Here is an 18,418-nt window from a genome sequence, read left to right as displayed (position 1 = left end):
TCAACACCTTAAATGCCTTCTTGAAGAAAAAAAGAAACCGTAATACCCCAAAGTTCGATTTAGACACATAAAAGAATCAGGCACCCTCATACATATTGGACAAATCTGTAATTCCTCTTATTTCTTAAAGTGCAAGTCCGGGATGTGCCACAGAGCTTATCCCGCGGATCCGCTGCACACGGCTTTTCCGCTGAAGAAAAGGCATCTTCATTTTTTCTGTGTTGTGTTTTTCTAGAGAGCAGCGACTACAGCGAGGCAGAGGTTCTCCCGGACTCCTTCCCATCAGCCCCCGCAGAGCCCCTCCCAGAATTCCTGCTGGAACCAGAGGACGCCTTCATAGTAAAGAACCGGCCAGTCCAGCTGAGGTGCAGAGCGTCACCAGCCACTCAGATCTACTTCAAATGTAATGGCGAATGGGTCAATCAGAACGATCACATCACCAGAGAGAGCTTGGACCAGATCACAGGTGCACACTCACACACACTGACACGTGCACAGCGGAGAACTGTAAACATCACTATACCCACACATAGTAATGTCACCTTGTACTTTACAGAGATAAACATCATCTTCAATTACCAAAATCATTTTTAACTTCATAATCCATTAGGTCCTTTAGGATTTTATGTGCACATTAACTGCTTTCGGCCTCCAGCCAAAGCATTATTTATATGCAGCGTGAAAAACACGCCTCAGTGATCCCTCCCTCTTTCTATCTCTCCGCAGGTCTGGTGGTGCGGGAGGTGGAAATATCAGTGTCGAGGACCCAGGTGGAGGAGCTGTTTGGGCTCGAGGACTACTGGTGCCAGTGCGTGGCCTGGAGCTCGGCTGGCACCACAAAGAGCAACCGAGCCTATGTTCGCATTGCATGTCAGTATCAAGGCTGTGTGTGTGAGACAGACCGAGCAAAAGAATGGCAGGAGGGGAGACAGTGGAAAAAGAAATGTTTTATATATGTCAGCTTAAGTATATATGCAAATACATTTTTTTCAGTACTCCATCTTACTCCCTCATGATAATGTTGCATGTTGCATGTTTATGAGGGTATAGAGTGAAAAATGTGATGCGTGAGTGCATGCATATGTGCAAATTTGTATAGCAGCTATTGAATAAGCATCCTCCACTAAGTGATGACTACATGTGTCGCCCCCTGTAGTCCTGAGGAAGAACTTTGAGCAGGAGCCTCTGGGGAGGGAGGTGCGACTGGAACAGGAGGTGCTGCTGCAGTGTCGGCCCCCGGAAGGCATGCCCGCTGCTGAGGTAGATGTCTCTCTCTGGCTGTTTTTCATCTCTCTTGGGGCTGTGCTGTTGTTTTTCGATGGTTAGCGAGGTTTTAAATGTATGTTTTACACTGTAAGGCCACTTGCTGCAAGTCCAAGCTTCTTAGACAGACATCAAAGCATAGAGCTAACTAATCAGATGCACACATTTTCACATTGCAGACTGCAACAGCACAACGCCAAAAGAGAGGGAGTAAAGGGCAATCACTGACAAAAACCTCATTAAAACACATAAATAACAGTGAATAATATCCTCTGTTATTCCAGCAACAAATCTCAAAAGGCTTAAATCAACATCATGTTGTGCTTAAACACTGAGCTGCTCTGACTCTACAAAAGCATATCAAATGGGCTTCATGTTTATAGATTTTTATTATTCAAGTAAGAATGCCTGCCAAGTATGTAGGTAAGTATGTATTGCCACGACGTTCATTTTAATGTTTTAATAACATGATTATTATGTGATATTAAAATAACTCTTTATGCAAGCATAATCAAAATGATAAATATTGGTCATGTGATCACATAAGAGCATCAAATTGGCATTTCAGAATGTGTTTGACGATAAATACCACTTGTGTTGCTTGTGGTAGGTAACTATGATATGATGCTCATTATTAAGGTGGATGTGTTGCATCTTCCTGCAGAAAAAAATGTAAGTGTTTGTAAGAAAGTGTTTGATCATTACCGTGAGTTGTGATGGCTTAATACTCTGCAGGTTTATAGTGTTTACTGAATGGCTTTTTTCAGGGTGAGCTGACTCATGTTTGTGCATAAACAGCTGCTGATTTTACAATGATTTATGCCACCAAAACATCAGTCCAAAAAATATTAAGGAGAAAAATAATGACATTACAAAGAAAAATGAAAGTTTTTAACCAAATTATTGCTCATCTTTGAATTAGTTCATTAGTGTTTGTTTGTTGTTTTAAATGTGAAAGCTTTTAATTATTTGTAACAATGATTTTTGTTTTATCCCTTAACAGTTTCTTTTCTTTGTTAACAAGATCCTGATTTTGATTTCAGTGGTGTGTAATTGTCTCCTCTTGCATCTGTTCAGGTGGACTGGCTGAAGAATGAGGATGTCATTGATCCATCACAGGACTCCAATTTCCTGATCACGATTGATCATGATCTGATTATCAAACAGGCCAGACTCTCGGATACGGCTAACTACACGTGTGTGGCACGAAATGTGGTGGCTAAAAGACGCAGCAGCACAGCCACTCTCATCGTTTATGGTAACACATACTAAATATGTTTAGCAGAGGTACATAATGGTAAAGATAACAAATGAATCACAATTGAGAAAGTCTCATATTTTAGCTCTGTACATCAATGTCTTATATTACTATTTATTACTTTTCAGCTATTTTCAACTGTGTGTTGGCAGTTGGAGGTCAGTTGAATACGATAGATATAAATTTGACTGAAGGTCTTTCTGTGTGTGTCTCTGTGTCAGTGAGCGGAGGATGGTCCTCCTGGACCGAATGGTCAGAGTGTAACGCTCGGTGCGGGCGGGGATGGCAGCGTCGAACACGTAGCTGCACAAATCCTGCCCCTCTGAATGGAGGAGCCTTTTGTGAGGGCATACCACAACAGAGAGTAACGTGCACCACACTGTGTCCAGGTAAAGAAGACAGTCATTTTCCTGTAAAGTAGTCACGCACTGGAATGTCAGGATAGATCCCAAATAACTGCAGTATCAGAATAAATTTGAACTGTCTAGAAACCATTAAACATCTTCAACTGGTCTCTCAGGCTCACTTTTACACTAAGCCTTCAAATTTGAAAACCAACTTCAACATTGGCTCTTGTAGATGTTAGAGAAACGAACATGATGAAATGTTGTACAGTCACACTCACCTCTGACTTTGCTTTCCTGTGTGTCAGAACACACAGACTCTAAACTATTCAAGTACAAAAAAAAAAAAAGACTTCCAGCCATTACATCATACGTCATGGTAATGCAATGCCCAGTTTCCCTCTACCTGAAACTGTAAAGATTGGGTTGTAAAATGACTCGCATCTCTGTTGTCATTGCAGTGGATGGAGGTTGGACAGAGTGGTCAAAGTGGTCCGCCTGCGGGACAGAGTGCACTCACTGGCGCAGCCGTGAATGCCAGGCCCCCCCACCCATAAATGGAGGAAAGCACTGCAGTGGCAGCATGATGGAGAGCAAAAATTGCACTGAGGGGCTGTGCGCGAGAAGTAAGGCTCCAATTTCTTTGAAGTGGCTTGGTTGGTACAGAAATGTCAAGTTGGGGTTAATATTTAGCTTGATGGGATATATCCAACTTCTTTACTTCTTTGCCCTTTAATACAGAGCTGCATCTGTTGAATTCAATTCACAAATTCAAATAGTTCAACTGTATAATAACTTAGGGGTCGTTTCCCTAAGAGCATGTTTGCTGCTTCAGGTGATTGATCAGTTGATGAAGGAAGATCTCACCTGCAGTGATTTCTTTGCTCCGAGGTCACAGATTTATAAGGTGTATGGCATTTCAAAGCCATTTTGTACTGAGCTGCGTTCCTGAAGTGTTAAGCCATCGTAGCACAGTGAAAGTGAAAACGTGCCCGGGAGACGAAGTTAACCAAGTCACAAACAAATGATTCATGAGGGAAATTTTACCGTGGAAAGAAAGCAACTGATCCACATCTAAAATGCACAGACGGAAAGAGAGAGGAAAATAAGAAAGAGCAAGTGCAGGCTAAGAGAGCGGATCGAGTGGGAAGTGAGCATGACATGGCCGAGTCGAAAATTAGCACGAGGAAGAGCATATGAGAGTGACTCAGACTCACACTGACACCCAATGTGCAGCCTGTGATGAGCTGGGAGGAATCCAGCTGACAGTGCATTACAATCTTAAAGTTACACATCCACAAAGGCAGTGAGATACATTCGTGTACACGCCATACTCTAACCAAGCCTCCTAAACGCCTGTGCAGTTTGCAGCAAGGGTGATCGTGTGCACACTCAGAGCAACACTGTACTTCAAATCTGTGACTTGACACTCAAGGAACACCTGACATAAACAGTGGCAAGATCATAAAAATACACGGTGTGATTTGGCTGATCATAGAAAGGCATTCTCAGGAGGCCGTTGGGAAAACAACCACTCAAGTGTATCTAACAGAAAGGGTAGCACTGTTCTGTTGAAGATCTGTCAATGTGTGACTTCGCAATTGACAGGCCACTGACTGACATCTTTATTTCCCCTGCATGTTCATCAGATTTTTGTGTGGTCACAAGCAGCCCTGATCATATTCCAGATAATTGAAGCTTACCCCCATAGCTACCTCAATGTAATACCCCAGTCATAAATGTTCAATTTTAATCACAAACCATCATCTTTATTACTTCCTGGTAGATTCTAATTGTTATTCAGATGAATGGCAAACTCTGGGAAGCCATTTGGTGTTTTGATTATGCTATAGAGAGAAGGTTATTTGATTTGAGATCCACTAAGTGACACAATCCTGAAAGATGGTTTTGATTTTCCTCAAACTGTTCAGTGATGATTCACATTGGTTTTATTTTGGAAATGACTACTCCCATTGGGGGGAATGTTTGTTTTTCAAAGGAAAGAGGTGATATTGTACCCCTGGGGTGTGAAGAGACATGGTTTTAATCTATATTTTGTCTCACATGTACCACACAAACAACAGTCATCCTTACTTATTTCAAAAATAGTCTCTGCCACTCTTATCCAAATGCCTCTAATCTCTTTTACATACGTTTCCAATTGGTTGTTTTACAAATAGTGACTATATGTTTAATTTTCTATTTTAGTATTAATGAGCTGTTGTTTTCTTATTTTTTTCATTGCATTGAATTATCATAACTTTCATTTGCATAACAAATAGTGCATACATTTTTATGTTTTTTTTGTTTTTCCTTTTTTCTTCTCTTGTTTTTTTTCTCCTGTTCAAACAGATAAAAAGATCTCTATTGAACATACAAGCCATCGTAAGTTCACATTTCATGACTTTACTTCATATAGTCTGTCTATTTGTGTGTGTGTGTGTGTGTGTTAGGTTTGGAGTCCTAACATCTTTATTAGCGTTTCTAGTTGAACGTGTGCAGCATTTTGTGTCATCTCAGGTGGAGTTCACTTAAAACAGGCCTCACCTTCTTATCCTGCCTGTTTGTGAGTGTTGTCTTCCTCTCTTGTATAGCGTGTTGACAGAGTGTAATTTGGGTTTTCGACCTGACTTAATGTTGGCACATTGCCCCCCTTTGATACATTGTCTGTGAGTTCTAAAGCATGCTGTTTCTTGGTGAAAAACATTAGATTTTTCACTAACTTTCAGTTCATCTGTGATTTAGTTTATATTCGAGTGATGATAATTCCTTTTGCTCAATAATATGTGGGCTTAGTGGAGAGTAGTCCCAGTAATGCACCTAATTTGCTATTGTTCCGTTTCTGATAATAAGTGTGGACGGCTGTCGGATTCTGTTCAGTCGCTCCACGTGAGCATGGGAGCTCCCTTCTGCCAGCCCGCCTGCCTCCGGCTTTCTTCTCCTCCACACGTCCCGATACTCTCACTGCTGCTCTGCAGTGTCTTTTGCTATCCTTATCTCCACTCCCCTCCTCAACATACTTATAATCCCTCTGTCCTCTCAACAAATCACAACCTTATCTTCCTCCTTGCTGTCACTTTTGCCAAATTGCTTTCTATCTAGCTCTCTCCTCTTCAGTATATCCAGCCTGTCTACGCCTTCTTGTTTTTTTGCTCTTCTTTGTCTCCCGCCAACTTTGCTTGCCTCTTTTCCGCTGTGGTGTGACTGGCTCACGTGTCCGGGTTGGGTCTGGCTCTGCCAGCATTGGGGAGTCAGGGCTAAGCAGGCAGTAGAAAGCCTGCTGACCAGTCAAAACCAATCACCCAGCAGGAGAGAAGGAGGGAGCTCAACAGGAAGCAGGTGAAGTTCGGGCCAACCACCCCCTCACCCTGCTTCTATCCATACTTATTTTTGGTATCAGATGCGCCCCCTGTTGGCTAAGAGTAGCCCTTTATGCGGCTCTCTGGGATGATTAACCAAAAAGCGATGCTGCTTTAAACTGAACACAGTACATCCGAGCAATCATTATGCTGAAGTTGTATTTCATTGTAAAAGATGAGCAACAAAAGCCATGGACCTTTTTCTGAGTAGAAATTCATTTCAGCAAAGATAAAACACGGGTAGGGTGCATCCACAGAGGCAGGCCAGCATCTCTCTTACAGAATGGAACTCTTTGAATCCATTTTTATGTTCGGTAACATGACGCCAGTGAAAACCAGTCAGCGAGTCGTTGTGACTGAAATAACGTTGCTCACAGGAAAAGCAATAAATGTGATAATGACACTGACAATTCTGTTGTTAATGTTGTTCATATCATGACACTGATCCACTTAGTATCGGTTTCAGTGTCAATATTTGTTGACTGAACCAAGTCTGCAGAGGATCTTTAAATTTCCAGTCTGATTAAAGCTTAATTTTGTATTTTAGTTCACTGGATGAAGTCTCCATGCTGAGCTTTAATAGTTCAAAGGTAACAACAGTGTGAGAGTAAACACTAAAATGAGTCATAGCAGCTTCAGCTGAACAACGGAGCTGCATTTGATTTGTACACAGAATTTCTTTTTTTTGGGGGGGGGGGGGGGGCATTGTTGCTCGCACGGCGCACAACAAAACAGGCAGGGAATGTGGCATGCGAGAATGGAAGAATTACATGCAGTGAGGGTCCGATCAGCAGAGAGTCAGGCTGAGGACTCTGTTGCTGAAGGCAATGCAAACCATGTGATGTTTGCTTTAACCATTCAGCCATTGGGTTGCCCTAAGAAATGCTGATGTTATCCTCAGTCTGTCTCTATTGTAACAGCATTGGAGACGGATATGTTCAGTTGTAGTGAAAAGAGGATCAACTTTAGCAACTGTGTGCACGTATAGATGGATGTGTCAGTATTATCTGAAGTGAATATTCAAGTTAAGGGATATTAGTGCATTTTAGAGTTGATGAAAAATTTCAGATCTGACTACAAGCATTATTTAGCTTTAGATAGAATAGATACATGTGTGGTTTTCTCAATAATTAATTAAACTAACAGATTTTTTTCCAGCTAAAAATGTCACATAAAGTGACAAAAGAAGGTTGCACATTGTGATTAAATATGTTTGTAGCTATGATATGTTTTTGATTAAAAAAAACAAACAAACATATATCTTAATATTAACATTAGGATTCTGGATGAAAATGTCAAGTAGTCTTTGCTTTGGACAGCATTGGACCTTCAAGCAAGACACTCATCTGAAGGTTACATGGGAATGTTGTCAACATTTTGTAATCCAGACATAGAACTCTTTGAGAGTCTTAAGATTTTTCATCAAAGCTACTCTTTAAAGTCTTGTGATCGATTATTGAATCAACCAACTTGTATTTTCGGTCCTAACTTTAACTACAATGACTAATTTGTTCTAATTACTTGACAGTATGTAGTAAATATGGGATTTTCAGTTATAGTTCTCTTGTGCTTATGATGCGTTGACTGTCTGCCTCTTTGCTCTCCTTTTAGCCATGGTCCCTGGTATGGGTGTAGCAGTCTACACTGGTTTGGTGGTGGCCTTGCTCCTGAGTGTGGTCATGGCGCTTTGTATAGGAGTTCTGGCATACCGTCGCAGATGTCGCCATCTCCGCGGAGACATAACTGATTCTTCATCAGCTCTCACTGCTGCGTTCCACCCTGGAAACTACAAGCCTCCCAGACAGGGTGAGTTCACGCACAGCATTCATACTTTGTCTTTTTGTGATTGTTTACTTTCCCAGATTCTCTTGTTTTTACACATTTTCACACAAGCACTATGCCACAATTTGTTTCACTATCACATTTCTATTTTTATCATCACTTGAATTCATTCCCATACGCCATTATCTCCTCTCAGTCGGCTCTCCATTCTTCACTGCGTTTCATTTTTTACATTTTAAGCATTTGTCACGGTGTCCGTTCTCTTGCTCTTGCCATCAAATATTAATTAGCAACATTAATCCATTTCGCCCGCGTCACTTTAGCCCAGCCTGTATCATTTCCAGTGATAAAAGGACAGCTTTTCTCCTTTCCACTCTCTGTCCACAGATAACCCTCACCCCCTTCATCCCTCAGCTCCTCCGGATCTGACAGCCACAGCAGGCACTTTCCGGGGGCCGCTTTTCTCTCTCCAGCAAGGTGTCCACGACAGCCCCCACAAAATTCCCATGACCACCTCTCCATTGCTGGACCCTATTCCTAGTCTTAAAATCAAGGTGTATAACTCCTCCACTCTTTCATCCCTGGAGCTGCCAGCTGACATGGGCTTAGGTGACAGAGAGATCCTCAGCTTGAAATCGGTGGGCACTGGGGGTAGAGAGCGAGAGTTTCACAGCCACACTCTGTCCAGAGAGCCAGGCTTGAGCACCAGTGCTACCCTGGGAAATCTAGGAGGGCGCCTTACCATCCCCAATACAGGTAATACATGGTTCACGGAGCGGTCTATTCAATGAAAACTAAATTAATTTGAATCCACAGTGGATTAGTGTCATCTTATGTTGATTACACATAAGACAAGTCATGATATCTTCTCCTTCAGGTGTGAGTCTGCTGGTCCCGCCTGGCACAATCCCCCAGGGGAAGTTCTATGAGATGTACCTCATTATTAACAAGTGGGACAAAACAACGTTAGTGTCCTTCATCTTTATTCCTTTATTTCTCTCGCTGCCTTTGCAGCCACAAGGCAGAACAGACCTCACTCTCACCTCAATCAGTAACTTTTCCAATACAATTCTGGCTGCTGTGAAGTTTATTTCGAGCTTTTATCACCTTACCTGAGGACAGAGATTTGAACAAATGCCAAATGATGCCACGGCAATTACTTTTTTATAAATAAAGTGTGATATTTTGTTGCAAACCTCTCTGTGGGTGATATTACAGGTTACCATCTGAGGGCAGTCAGACAGTTCTAAGTCCTGTGGTGAGCTGTGGTCCATCTGGTATGCTGCTGAATCGACCTGTGGTCCTTACTTTGCCCCACTGTGCCCAGCTGGACACGCCTACACCCGACTGGACCCTCACACTCAAGACGCAAACACACCAGGGTGCATGGGAGGTGAGACAGCATTAAACTGGTACTAGTGACGAGTAACTTCTTAGTGGGAGACACTGAACCCACCTGCTATGTTTTCACAGGAGGTGCTGACTGTAGGGGAGGAGACTTTGTCTTCTCCATGTTACCTGCAGCTGGAAGAGGAATGTTGTCATGTCCTCATGGAGCAGCTGGGAACATACGGCCTTGTGGGCCAGTCCTGCCCTCCACAACCTGCCTGCAAACGCCTGCAGTTGGCTCTGTTTGCCCCCCGAGCACCGTGCCTCTCCCTGGACTACAGCCTCCGCATCTACTGTATCCATGACACCCCACATGCACTCAAGGTGCTGCTTGTATCTTCATGCATCTCTTTTAGACTGTGTTGATGTGTGTTTACATCTCTTACCTTACATTTGTCTATCCTGCTGCTTGTCTTTATTTTTCTCCCTGTTTGTCTTGCTGTTAGCTTCCATTCCAAAGATAACTATTTGGGCCATATTCACAGACATTTGTGAATAACACAAGCATTGTGTTTTTAGAAATATATTCAAAGCCTTATGCTAAAAGTAGCATTGAAAATACACATACACAGAAGTAAGATGCACTGATAATTGCTATATTCATTTGCTTAGGTCAAGTATAGTTCAGGATTTGCTGTTCTGCTTTTTTTTTAATCATCTCTGGCCAGTCTGGATGAGTAGTGGTGCAGGTTGGAACCTGAATTTACCACAAACCAGCAAACAACCAAGCCAACTACCATTAGCTCAATTGGTTGGCTACTCCCTCCAGTTACCTTTTAATTTTTTCAAAATATCTTATGGTTCTGATCACTTTAATTTCAATCTACGTTATAGTTTATTGTATTGCATATCTAATGAGACTGACCACAAACATTATCCCAGCTGGATCTCCTCTGTACTCTTTCACTACCTGAGTATCACTCAGTGATTGGAAAACATTCCTCCCACCTCTATTTCTGCCAGACATTTTCCCCTCTACTTATGAGACGCTTAAGCCTCTTTAACACCCACCTCCCTGCTCTTAACTACTTTTTAAAGCTCTCTTCAGGGCTGAGATTCTTTGTGAGTAACTTTTTTATCCTCCGAAGCATCTAATCTTAAGTGCAAGGGCAAATTCTTGAAAATATCACATTTCTATTGATTTAAATTCTATTAATCAGAATTTTGAAAATTAGTAGCGATTCTCTGTACCAGGAAGCTTGATAAACAGTGCTGTTGTGGTATTTGTACCGTGAAGAAGGCTGTTTGTGCAGCTACATGTGGGTTGTAACCCAGTTCTTTCTGAACAACAAAAGCGCACTCTATGTTGTTAGAATTCTCATTATGAAATGATTACCTCATTTTTAAACTTTTTGCAGATGGACTGCCTTGAACTTTCTTGTTGAACTTTTGTGTCCACTATCAAAAAGCACTTTTATTATAATTCTTTGAACCTCTGAGTGCTCTGGATTTGTATTTATCTGAAAAAAACTGAATTTGTTGATTTAATATTGACAGTTCTCACATTTCTGGAATTTTTTTTGTTATTTTATTGTTTTATCTTATTTCCACTTTAATAAAAGATATCAACAGCATAAAAAAGTTAACAAATTGGGGCAGGAGATGCAAGAACCCAAGCTAGGTTTATAAATAAATGATTACAGTGCTAATATAAACATGATTAAGATCATTTGGAATACGTATAGGAGGTACATGTAAATCAAGGTAACAATTACAAAACAAAACAACAAATCAAAAACATATTTAGATATTTCTTGAATAAAGATTCCTTACCTTCCGACCGCAGTTATGGATGTAGGTTCGTCCACTGATGTAGTTCTGTATATCTAATCGAGTATCGATTAAGAGAAGTCAGACAACATGGGAGATGCAAGTTTGTATGAAAACTTGTAGAGAATCAATCAATGTCTGAAGAATACCGGTAAAAATTTTTGAAATGCATTTGGCAAACCATGAGTTAAATGGACATATTTATACATGAACACAGTTCTGATGTCTAATAACTTCAAATATTGGTAGCTTATTATTTCTGAAAAGAAGGGCGGACAAAGCCTTTTTTTTTCCAAAGCAAAATCAATCATTCTTAGGAATTTCATATTGAAAAAAATAGTCTTGAGAAAAGTGGGACATGCAGCAGCCTCAACTGTGTTACAGTGACTGATATAACGGTAAATGGAGCTATGATAAAAACTTATAACAGAAGATTGATTTACAGACAAATAAACTTTAGGATACAAACTGACTTTGTAGTCTTTTTATAGACCAGATCAATGTGGTTATTCCATACTTTTTTTTTACCTACTATGAACTTTCTAATTTAATCTGATAAAGTTAAATCATGTTTTTGGGCTATTGACAAAATATTATGAATTTTTTTTTTCTTTTATCATTAAGATAGTTTTTGTTCACCTGAAACCATTTAGAAATTAGAAGTTTCCTGGACCAGTGTGCTGAAATTATCATGTGATACAATAAGACATTTACTATCAGCAAATAAAAGAGTTTTTATATGGAGAGTTATTGGTCTGAGGCTGAGGGGACGGTACGGGCTAATTGAATTTCTGTTGACAGTTTGTTTTTTTTCAAAAACCACAATGCTGTATATTATTTCTGTACAGATGTTGTTGTTTTTTTTTATCCTTTTTAACATTAATTTCTCAAGGACTGCTAAATTAGCCTGAATCACCTGATTTAAATAGTAGCCTGACTTTATGCTAATTAAGCAAAATTTAATACAGCACAGCGGGAGATTTCACCTGTAATTTATTGTGTGACGTCAAAACCTGCTTCCTGCATTCCCCACACACAGATGCAGTGGTACTCCCAAAAACTTATAAGCTGTAATGCGGTTAAAAATGCATCCATCATGTGTGAAGTATGATTAGAACAGACCTTAGTTTACTTTAGTTTTGCACTCTGAGTGTAAAAAGTCAAAAGTCAAAATAAAAGGCTCAGATACAGCCAAGACCTGTAAAGTGAAAAAGCGCAACACAAAATTAATTTAAATTCCTGCAAATAGAATATAACCGATACACAGTGTTTGCTTATTGAACTATGTCACAAAATAATAAGACAAAAAGTTAATATAAGTTATTTCCGTAGTGGCTCTGGGCAATAGAGACATTCTGTTCTCGTACAAGCCTTCAGATCCGCCTTACTTCTCCAAATTAAATTTTGATATAATATATTGAATCATCTAGTCCCAAAAGAAGCAGCTGCTCAGAAGTTAGAAAAATAACAAACCCTGTCCTAAACGTCCAGTGAAAACTGGACTAAGTTTTCCCCTCTCTGTCCATTTTGCATTAAATTTTCACTGCCCAGCCAGAACAGTACACACGAGCGTGCAGTTTACTGGCATTGCATTGCACAATTTCTGGCTGCTAAAATTCATGCAGCTTTCACAATATTAGCTCTCACACATTATCCTCTTGAAGAACCTACAAAAAATGCACATCATTTTTTTATTTATGCATTTTTTGATGATTCATGAAATGTGTTAAAGTGTTGAGCCTCACCACCTAATACATTTTGGCCTCTCTCTGCCTCTGTGCAGGAGGTTCTGGACATGGAGAGGAGTCTTGGCGGAGTTTTGCTCGAAGATCCCAAGCCGCTGCTCTTCAAAGATAGCTACCACAATCTTCGCCTGTCCATCCACGACATTCCTCACACTTACTGGAGAAGCAAACTTCTGGCCAAGTACCAGGTGATGCAATGCAACACATAGAACATCTGACATTTACTATGGATCATATGCTTTCTTATTCCTAAATCTGATGTGAAGCATGGTGGTCCCCTCATATTCAACAAATATATAAAGGAACATTGGCATTATCAGGGAGCAGAGGCAGTAAGAAAGCAACAGCTCAATAAACGGCAGGTATGATAACTATTTACATTGCTCAGTTACAGCAATTAGGCAGATTATATCACCAGTCTAAGTTATATGTGAGGCTTAATAGCCGTGGTTTGAAGGTAAAGCCAAAGCTTCTCAAGCTGCCACAATGCTGCTGTCCTTGTTTTCTGAGCCTGATTGTTCACCACTAAAAAAAAGCAGTTAGTTCCTGTTGGAGTAAGGCATAAATCATCCGAAGTCAACAGAATAAAAGTAGTCAAATATATTTTGTGTTATGAATGAACAATACTATATAAAGAAAGAATGATTTGGAAAACTCGTGATTTATGATTTTAAAAAACTATAAAGTATATCGGCTATTTTCTCTGAGAATATAGCCTGTGGACTTAATACTGTTCTCTGCTGCTGTAAACACTGCTGCATTCGCTCAGCTGCACCAATGAGATTACAGTCTGAGCTGAATAAACAAACAGGAAATCTGATAGGAGTTATAATTTATGGACATTGAGCTTTAGAAATAAATCTGAGCTCCAATGCACGCAGATACACGGAAACATCCAGGATGAAAATAAAGCATGTCGTCCACTCCTTGAATGTAAACTGTGTTCTAGATGTTTCTAGATTGTTCTTCAGAGAAGAGAGCCACTTCAGTTACAGTGTTGGGATTCTTTCCCCAGCTTTCTTCTTGAATGTTGCTCCTTTGTGTGACAGGAGATACCGTTCTATCACATTTGGAGCGGCAGTCAGAGACCCCTTCACTGCACCTTCAGCTTGGAAAGAGGCAGCTTGGCTGTGTCGCAGCTCGCCTGTAAGATCTGTGTCCGGCAGGTGGAAGGGGAAGGACAGATATTCCAGCTGCACACGGACATCCAGGAGGTAACAACTGAGGTCATCTTGCCAAGCACAGATAAAGTTGCAATGACGATCACATAGTTGCTCAAAGGTTGACCTCAATGTCCCTCAACTTCTCTGTTAAACCAGACTCTACCGCCGCACTCGCCCCTCCCCTCGGGAGGCACCTGCCTGCCTTCCTCCCAAGTGGGACCTTATGCCTTTCGCCTGCCTGAATCCATTCGTCAGAAGATTTGTGCCAGTTTGGATGCGCCCAGTGCCCGAGGATGTGACTGGAGACTGTTGGCTCGCAGCCTGGGCTTTGACAGGTGAGATCTGTCATATGTTAGTTTGTGTCTGGTAAACATGCCTTAAACATTGTGAAATTTTGAATTTAATACGCGGCTGTCAAGATAAAGTTTTTACCTGCAGTATTTTACCTTTTTTATTGCAGTATAAAGCATTATTAATGATTTAAATTCTTTTGTAATCAATGATGAAGTACTTTGGTCTGCTCACAAATTGCCTAATTTTTCTTCCACTCAGATATTTGAACTACTTTGCCACAAAGCCCAGCCCCACAGGTGTTCTGCTGGACTTATGGGAAGCATGTCACCAAGGTGACGCAGACCTGGTCTCTTTGGCAACTGCACTAGAGGAGATGGGCAAAAGTGAGGTGCTGGTTGTCATGACAACAGATGGGGACTGTTGATTGGACAAAGAACAAAGGAACAAGCAAGACATTTTTTTTTCCACCTCCTTGATAAAAATGAGAATACCTGCCTATGGATATGCACAAGCTGACACAGATCTTTAACCCACAGAGAATTTCAGTTGCTTTACATGTATTCTGTTTCGCCTGCCTCACCTCCTCTTTTGCTGACCCATGATAAGCCACTGTAGCTACATATCAACCATAACCCATTCCCATTCTGGCCATCCAACCGCTATCCTGATTCAGCTTGAAAAGCAATGCTGCATCTCCAAGATGGAAAACCAATTTGAGTGTACCAAGACGTAAAATTGGTATAAAGTCTTCTGACAAATGTAATGTTAAACGTCTTCAAGTACTGAAAATGACATTATTCTTGTATATTAATATCAGTGCTTTGGGACAAATGAAAGCATCCATGTATTTGTCAAAGGAAAGTGCACACGACAACATCGTCCCTAACATGGGATTGGACATATTTCAGTAGCAGCATGAAAGTGCATGATTAAAACCATCTCACCTCATGGCAGGGACTTATATTTCTTCTCGTTCAACGAATGACAGGCGGCGCCGACCAGCATGCAGCCTCCTGAGGCAACACACACTCCAAAACACACACGGACACAGTGGCCATTAATCGGCTCTGCGACACATAGATGAGGATTTCTTGTCTAACTGCCTCATAAGCAGATCGAACCCTCAAGGTTTGAGTCATATCGCTTTTGGCTGAAAAAAAGCTGCCTCTTCTTTGTGGTAGGAGATTGAATTGCAAAGTTAGTTTCAGAATTGGCAGATAACTCGGCTGACTCTTCATATTGTATCAACAAATGCCTCAAAGCCTTGGCATATCGTTCTGACTCACAGGGGTGATTCTCTTTCATCTCTCCTTGCATTCTTCCATCACTCTGCCACGCTCCTATCTGCTGAGAATAAACTGCATCTTTCCCTTAATAGTTTCCTGTGGGGAACGCCTTTTATTTATTATCCATATTTGTGGATGACTTTTTTTGTTTGTTTGTTTGTTTCAATTGTCATCAACAGTATGATCACATGGAACCTGTTTTATCATTTTTGCCCGTTTAGGCTACTGAAATGCCTTGCATCATTTTTTATTTTAGCCGAGTGAAAAATATTGTTGTGAATAACAAAACCATGTTTATGTTGTTCTTTTATATTGTGCATCTATTCAAAATGCAAAATATAAACCATAAGACACAATTAGAGATGATCATGGTGAATTTACTGAATGCGTTGGCTTTGCTGTAACTGAAGACAGTTTCCATTCCTAATGATTAAGTTTAAAAAGTTCAACCGGTCAGCAAGCGACCATTGCCAGTAATTCCCCTTAAAACAAACTGAAATATGTTTCAGTTTGTCTCCCTATCATGCAGCTCATTGTGTATCCCTTTTCTCAATTTGAAACATATTGTTGATCTGCTTTGTGATCAGGGTCCTCAAGCTGTTTGCATTATCAACATTGCTCTGTCAGTTTCTGTCAGATGGGAATTGAAAATTCTGTCATCTGTAACATCATCTCTCCTTCCATTCTGTGTTACTGAGTCTTTCTCTCCCTCGAAGCAAAAAAAAAAGAAAAAAAAAAGTGTTCATATCTTAAAATGACAAAAACCAAAACACCGACAGTATCCCTCCTCTTCAGCAGTGAGTCATGTCACTGCTTTGTGTGAATGGAGTGAGCCTGTGTGTGCGTGTGTGTGCGTGTGAATGGGTATGTGTGGGCAGGTGGGTGTGCACGTATCATATGTGCACATTCTTAAAATCTGTCATTTCTCTTTGTAAGTGCTATGCAAGTACAAAAGAAAAGTGAAGCATTTCCACTTCTTTTGTTTCCTGGAAGAGTAATTCTATTTTTTCAGATCAGGACATTGACAGGGTTTTCATTTTGTATCCTATTGTCGTTTAAGATTGGTTTAACATTCTTGGAGATGTTAATCCGTGTGGGAATTCTCTATCTGAACTGGAAGAGTTGGATCACCGTCCAAGGAAGCTATAAACAAAGTGGTGCAATGGCTTCAGCACAAGTTGTGATTAACAATATGAACTTGTGTCCTGCAGGTCTTTGCTGTGAAGACACACCTGAACACCAGTTCAGTACTTTGGATCCCTGAACACTTTTCTTCATTCTTGTTACAGAGACTGGCTAGCTTTAGACTACAGTGTTTATTCCTCCAGATTTCTTCAGTGTCTGCTGGATCTTTTTGCCATATTGCTGGATAACTTATGCTGGAGCTGTACTGGATTTGAACTTGCTCCTTTCAAAGAGATAAACTCAGCCTTTGTTCAAGAAGTCAGACATTTTTATGGAAAACTTAATGGATTCAGTGACATTATTTTGTCTCTGTAAAGTACCAATTGTAAATAAATGTCTAGCCTTCTTACCTGTAACTGAATATAATTTTTATGCAATAAATTATATTTCTTAGTTTAACAGTGTTGTGTGTGTGTTTCTGTTTTTAATGAGTCAAAACTCACTATTGGGGAGACAAACAGCTCACTGCAAGCAAAACCCATCTGAGCACTTTTCTGGAGCTTGGCACTTGGTACTGTAAGACAAAAGCTGGCATATATCTCCTCAATTTCACCCTATTTTAAGTGAAAATTGTCAACCTGCTTCTTTTTTTTAACCTCAGACCTAAATAGGAAGTTCCCTTCAGGTCCATTTACCTTTTTAAAGCTTTTAACTGGCACACTGACAGGCCATCACAATTACAAGGTCTTAGAGACACTAATAGTGGTCTTCAAGGATTGAGTTGGACATTTACATCGAGGGTTGTAACCTCAGTGCTTTTTTTTAATGACTCCAGGTTGTGTGGGGACTCGTTGGATTAAACTCTTCTGTTAAGAGCTAAGTGAGTCATTTGTAGCGATTGTGCACTGCAGCATGGTTATAATGGCAGGCAACACTTTGCATCTGTTTTATCAATTAAATACGCTGTTAATTAGGGACTGACTTGGCACCTTTCAGTGCTGAGTTAACTGAGCATTTTATAATTTATAAAATGGTGGTGTAACAGCTGACTCCATCCTCATTTCCATTACCTATTATGAGAAAGAACTGACAGTGTGGATAGTATATTATATTGAAAACAAGTAAAATTGAGAACCTACAGGATATGCATGCATACAAATGCATAAATAAACAGGATGTTGTGCTTGTTTAAAATAACAACGGCAATTTCTGAGTTCACTCTGAAGCTTATATAGATTTTTGGCCTCATTTAATGTTATTTAGAGCATTGGGGTTTAAATTGTAATAGAGTCCATAAAGTTTAGAGTTTTATTGTTTGTGTTGACTAATTCTGTGCCGGTTCATTAGATGTGAGTTTGAACAACTCGATCCTTTGGCTGGTGATCATTTTTATAATGATCAATAAGCCCAGAGATGGCACGTTTAATCTTGAAGAAATTAAACCAAGTCACCTCTTGTCACCTCACACTCATGCATATTCAGTGTCATGTCTTCTTACAGGTGTTATAATAATTTTTTGTACTCAAGGGAGGAGCAGTAACACATCATTGGCTACACTACAGTTGCACTACAGCGACATCTCCTGGTAAATACAGCAAAGTGGAACCCCAAACCATGCTTTTTCCACATGTACTGTTTAT

The 18,418-nt window shown here is 40.3% G+C and overlaps 1 protein-coding gene across 1 annotated transcript in view; it reads left to right on the top strand.

Moving 5' to 3' along the window:
- The window catches only part of unc5b (unc-5 netrin receptor B), a 50,858-nt gene extending 33,621 nt beyond the window's left edge, over positions 1-17,237 (top strand). Inside the window, exons 2-17 of the mRNA XM_072391221.1 lie at positions 236-466; positions 727-870; positions 1,157-1,260; positions 2,341-2,521; positions 2,743-2,910; positions 3,327-3,491; positions 5,218-5,250; positions 7,836-8,030; positions 8,394-8,762; positions 8,884-8,971; positions 9,225-9,399; positions 9,480-9,719; positions 12,949-13,098; positions 13,960-14,124; positions 14,230-14,408; positions 14,626-17,237. Coding sequence (XP_072247322.1) covers positions 236-466; positions 727-870; positions 1,157-1,260; positions 2,341-2,521; positions 2,743-2,910; positions 3,327-3,491; positions 5,218-5,250; positions 7,836-8,030; positions 8,394-8,762; positions 8,884-8,971; positions 9,225-9,399; positions 9,480-9,719; positions 12,949-13,098; positions 13,960-14,124; positions 14,230-14,408; positions 14,626-14,791 — 2,753 coding nt within the window. The 3' untranslated portion in view covers positions 14,792-17,237. The remainder of the gene's footprint in view (positions 1-235; positions 467-726; positions 871-1,156; positions 1,261-2,340; positions 2,522-2,742; positions 2,911-3,326; positions 3,492-5,217; positions 5,251-7,835; positions 8,031-8,393; positions 8,763-8,883; positions 8,972-9,224; positions 9,400-9,479; positions 9,720-12,948; positions 13,099-13,959; positions 14,125-14,229; positions 14,409-14,625) is intronic.
- Positions 17,238-18,418: the final 1,181 nt, after the last annotated feature.

The sequence above is a fragment of the Leuresthes tenuis genome, unplaced genomic scaffold (assembly GCF_036924035.1).
Source record: "Leuresthes tenuis unplaced genomic scaffold, fLeuTen1.0.hap1 SCAF_8, whole genome shotgun sequence".
Lineage (NCBI taxonomy): Eukaryota > Metazoa > Chordata > Actinopteri > Atheriniformes > Atherinopsidae > Leuresthes > Leuresthes tenuis.
Note: the sequence above shows the minus strand (reverse complement) of the source record. Positions and strands in the feature narration are given on the sequence as shown.